Source organism: Phoenix dactylifera, chromosome 6, assembly GCF_051530095.1.
Source record: "Phoenix dactylifera cultivar Ajwa chromosome 6, Ajwa_hap1_PhDact_Kaust_v1.1, whole genome shotgun sequence".
Taxonomy (NCBI): Eukaryota; Viridiplantae; Streptophyta; class Magnoliopsida; order Arecales; family Arecaceae; genus Phoenix; species Phoenix dactylifera.
Window position 1 is genome coordinate 36,455,261 of NC_143195.1, and position 4,146 is coordinate 36,459,406.

Below are 4,146 nucleotides of genomic sequence, written 5' to 3' on the forward strand. Positions count from 1 at the left end.
CAGGCAACCGATTAACCATCCCCATTCAGAATAACAATAAAAATTTCCCTAACGTCAACGCGGGATAACTAGTAATTACAACAAGCCTTTTCGTGCTGAACGTTAGAACAGACGAATAAATTTAAAACAAAATATAGAACTGAGATAATCCAGCCCCCAAGCAAAGCAAAACAACTGCATTATCGGCAAAACTAGATGAGAAATCAGACAATTCCAATCTCTTCCATGATGTCAACCAATAGCACACAGTAAATTAAAACACAAAATCGAAACACCACCAAACTCGATCGCAGGCCACTCCAGGAAAAGAAAAGTAAAAAGGAAAAAGCTATCTACGCGGCAATCACGCCATCACATAATAGCACACGAGTTGGGGTTGTCGTCGCTGAAGGCCGAGGAGTAGCGCTCCTCCATGGAGCTGGCACGTACGAGGTGGGCGAGCTTGGGGTCGTCCAGCACGTTGCGCACGTACCCAGGGGGAGCCTTCCTGTCGTAAGCCCCGGGGGCGTAAGGGTGAGGCACTACGTCGTAAGGCACGTACGGCCATGGCTCCGCCTTCTTCCCTGTCCTCCGCCTCACCCTCTCTATCACCTTCTTCGCGTCCACGTACCCCGTCACCGTCACCTTGTTCTGCTTCGGCTCTATCAGCACGCTGCTCACCCCTGCTCGTTATCATCCCAGATCACCTCTAACCGAGTTAGATTGTCACTATAAGAACATTCAAGACAATGGTGGAACAGGAATAGTTATTTTGTTCCTTTCAGAATGGTTATTCTACCCATGTTCTTGTTTGGCTATTTCATAACGCTAGAGTAAGGGTGTTTTTCCGGGTCTTTCCTTGGTATGGTTATTCCTAACATATTCCTGTCTGCCATGCACGGAGCATTATTCCCTAACCAAACGTCGCTTCAAGAACTTGTGCGAGAGGAGCTGGAAGGAGAAGAAGGCGGAAGAAGAAGAAGAGAAGGAGAAGGAGGAGGAGGAGATGGAGGAGGAGGGGAGAAGAAGACAATGAAGAAGAAGAAGAAGAAGAATGTTAAGTAATTAACTGGTACCTGTTATTTCTTCCAGGGCGTTCTTGACCTTCCTCTCGCACCCTTCGCAGTCTATTCTCACCTTCATTTCCACCGTCTGGATCCAACGAACAGCCGCTCTCAGCCATAGAATTAGAGTTTATATACTAAAGAAATTATAGCAAGAAGAAGAAGATGAGGATTAGGAGGAGGAGAGGAGAAGGGGATATATCATGCCAACCTGAAACTGCTTTTTCCTGAGCTTTCTCTGGTCTTTGGGGAGCGAGCAGAGTTCCGAGACAAAGTCTAAAACACCCATTTTTGGCTCTCCTAGGTAGCGTTAGCACCAACTAATGAGAAGACTGGCGACTAAATAGAAGCTTTGAGCGGTGGGAAAGTTAATAGCAGCTTTAAAGCTAGTGGGGTGGGAAAAGCCTGGGCTCGTACAGCAAGACGAGTGAAGAAAACCGGGTCTAAGATTCTTCCATCTACCGTTCATACAATCCATTCAAAATAAAAGAAAATATTTTGAATGCTAGTGGGATGCGATCATACTCCCTTTGAGATTTGTGCCGATGGATGAATGGCAGAGTTCGTTGAGAGCTCTGCGGCGTGTGATCCCAGCAAAACCTAGCAATGCTCGGTTGAAGTCAGGAGTCCAATATTGCCCTGAGGATCTAACTTCGTTATATTCTGTCCTAATTGCAATCGATGATGGGCGAGAGGCCGCTCAACAAAAATTACAGTAGGACGAGGGAGCTAGGTTTGGGATCGCTTAGATTACAATATATCTTGTGTAAAATTTGATCTCATATGCTGCTGCTGCTGGAGTTCTTGTCGCAGCTAGAATGATTGTGGACAAAACAACATGAAGCATTAATGAACATGATGCAGGATGGGATCATCCATGATCATCAAGGCAAGGATCATGAGAGACAAAACAATGATCCAACAATGGCTATGTGGTGTTCGAAAAGAAAATAGAAATGACAAACCTGATATCAACTTTGCTCTTAATTGAACGACAAGGATACACAAGAAAAGGGAACAAAAAGGATTAAAAGAAAATAAAGAAAAACCAAATTTCATGAATTAATCAGCCTCTTTATGTAAGAAGCAAGCCTTACGGTGGAAAACGAACCAAAAGAAGGTCCCTGTAGCAGCCGGTTAGAGGGCCTCAACTTTGAGGGTGATTCTCTGCGCCCACGAGGCTGTCATCCCCTCTTCAGCGTGCTTGGTATGGATATATTATGAATTATTGCGGATATTGCCATTGGCCAACACAGCCCCACAACCATCAAATTTATGGTATCAATCTAGTATAAATATATTCATAAAAATCAGAAAATAACATATATATAAATTAGAAGAAATATCTGTCACAACAATTCATAATATAGTCTCTCTAAGATTAGCTATATATGTTGCCATGCATTCACCGTGCAACACTATTAGCTTCTTTATAAACATGTGTTACCTCGTACAAACATAGAGTTGCTCTCATCCTTCAGCAATCCTTAATTAAGGAGTGAGGACTGGTATTTCTAGTTGATGAACTTGATAGCTGCTTAAGCACTATCAAAAAAAATCCTCCTCAAAAAATAATGCAACAAATCTTCAAATGTTTCACAATATATGTCAAACCTTCTCATACAATACATAATACAATTAATATTACCACGCCCAAACCTATCACCCAGGTCAGCTACGTGACATGGTCGCACACTCCCTACGATAGGACTTTAGATAATATGCAAGGTCTAAAAGATTTATCACAATTTCAATAACTATGAACAATAATGACCTCAGTTCATAACAACTAACAAACTTATATAAAATTACCAGATTCATTCATCTAACTGAAATAAAGATGCTCTATGTATTTATTCCTTCTACCTGTGATCTCAACTATAGCCAAGTACAAGCTATGAGCTTTTCCAGCCCAATAAGAATTCCAAACCGCTACACCATAATTAATAGACAAATAATTAAATGGACAATACTAGATAAAATGAATACAATATCAATAATCAGAAAACTCATACAAATAACATGCACATAAGCACTCATTATTATTTTATCAAAGAAGCATATATATATATATATATATATATAGATACATACATACATACATACATACATACATACACACATATATATATATGTATGTATGTATGTATGTATGTATGTATGTATGTATGTATATTTTCTTATCAAAGAAGCATATATATGTATATATATACACATATATATATACATACATGTATATATATACATATATATATCCATATAATTAGATATATACATATACATATATGCATATGTGTCTATATATACATGTATGTATATAAATACACACACACACACACACACACACACATATATATATATATATCAATTTAACCAATTATTCAACAATAATTTCTTTTGTCATATCATCTGTTTCTCATTAACTTGATTTTTAGGTTTCATAGCAATATTTTTTCGACTTTAGACTAACTAAGATTATGACCTAGTCTAAGACTGATAAAATCACACGTATAAGTCCGTGGACGCTATCCCATATATAAGCTCATGGAGGCTATCCTATGTATAAGCCCATGAAGACAATTCCATATGTAAGCATGTGGAGACTATTCTATGCATAAGCTGATGGAGGCTATTCCATGATGAAGTTCATTTAAATTATATTTCCACCTACATAGTGCATTTCTTTTAAATTCAAGGTATCATTGTTCACGTATAAATGTTTTTAATATCTGATACATATAATACCCATATAAGTATATTCATACTGAAAATCATATAATCAAATGCCAAACTAAATTTATCGATGTTAAACTCATGATGCTAATCTAGTGGTACAAATCAATTACATGTATATAAATATATAATGGTAATCCAAGTACAATAATTCTTATCTCTCACAATCCAAACCTCGTTTAGAAACTGAGGTGTCAAAACAGCTCTCCTGTCTTGCGAATGAGTACCAAATATATTATTAAAATTAAAAACCATAAATTGATATTCAACTACCCAATGTGGCAAAGGAATATATAAATAACTGGGCCCAACCCTCGCTGCTCAGCTGTCTTGCACATTCTTCTGTGAACTCTTCACTAGGCTCAGCAAC

General features: G+C 38.2%; 1 protein-coding gene across 1 annotated transcript; it reads right to left on the reverse strand.

Moving 5' to 3' along the window:
* Positions 1–1,635, reverse strand: LOC103721141 (heavy metal-associated isoprenylated plant protein 27-like). The gene is made up of 3 exons (XM_008811208.5): positions 1,255–1,635; positions 1,056–1,131; positions 1–662 (listed from the first exon to the last, which is right to left on the reverse strand). Exons 1-3 carry the CDS (start codon positions 1,330–1,332, stop codon positions 352–354), a joined length of 465 nt encoding a protein of 154 aa, XP_008809430.1. The 5' UTR covers positions 1,333–1,635; the 3' UTR covers positions 1–351.
* Between the last annotated feature and the right edge of the window lie 2,511 nt (positions 1,636–4,146).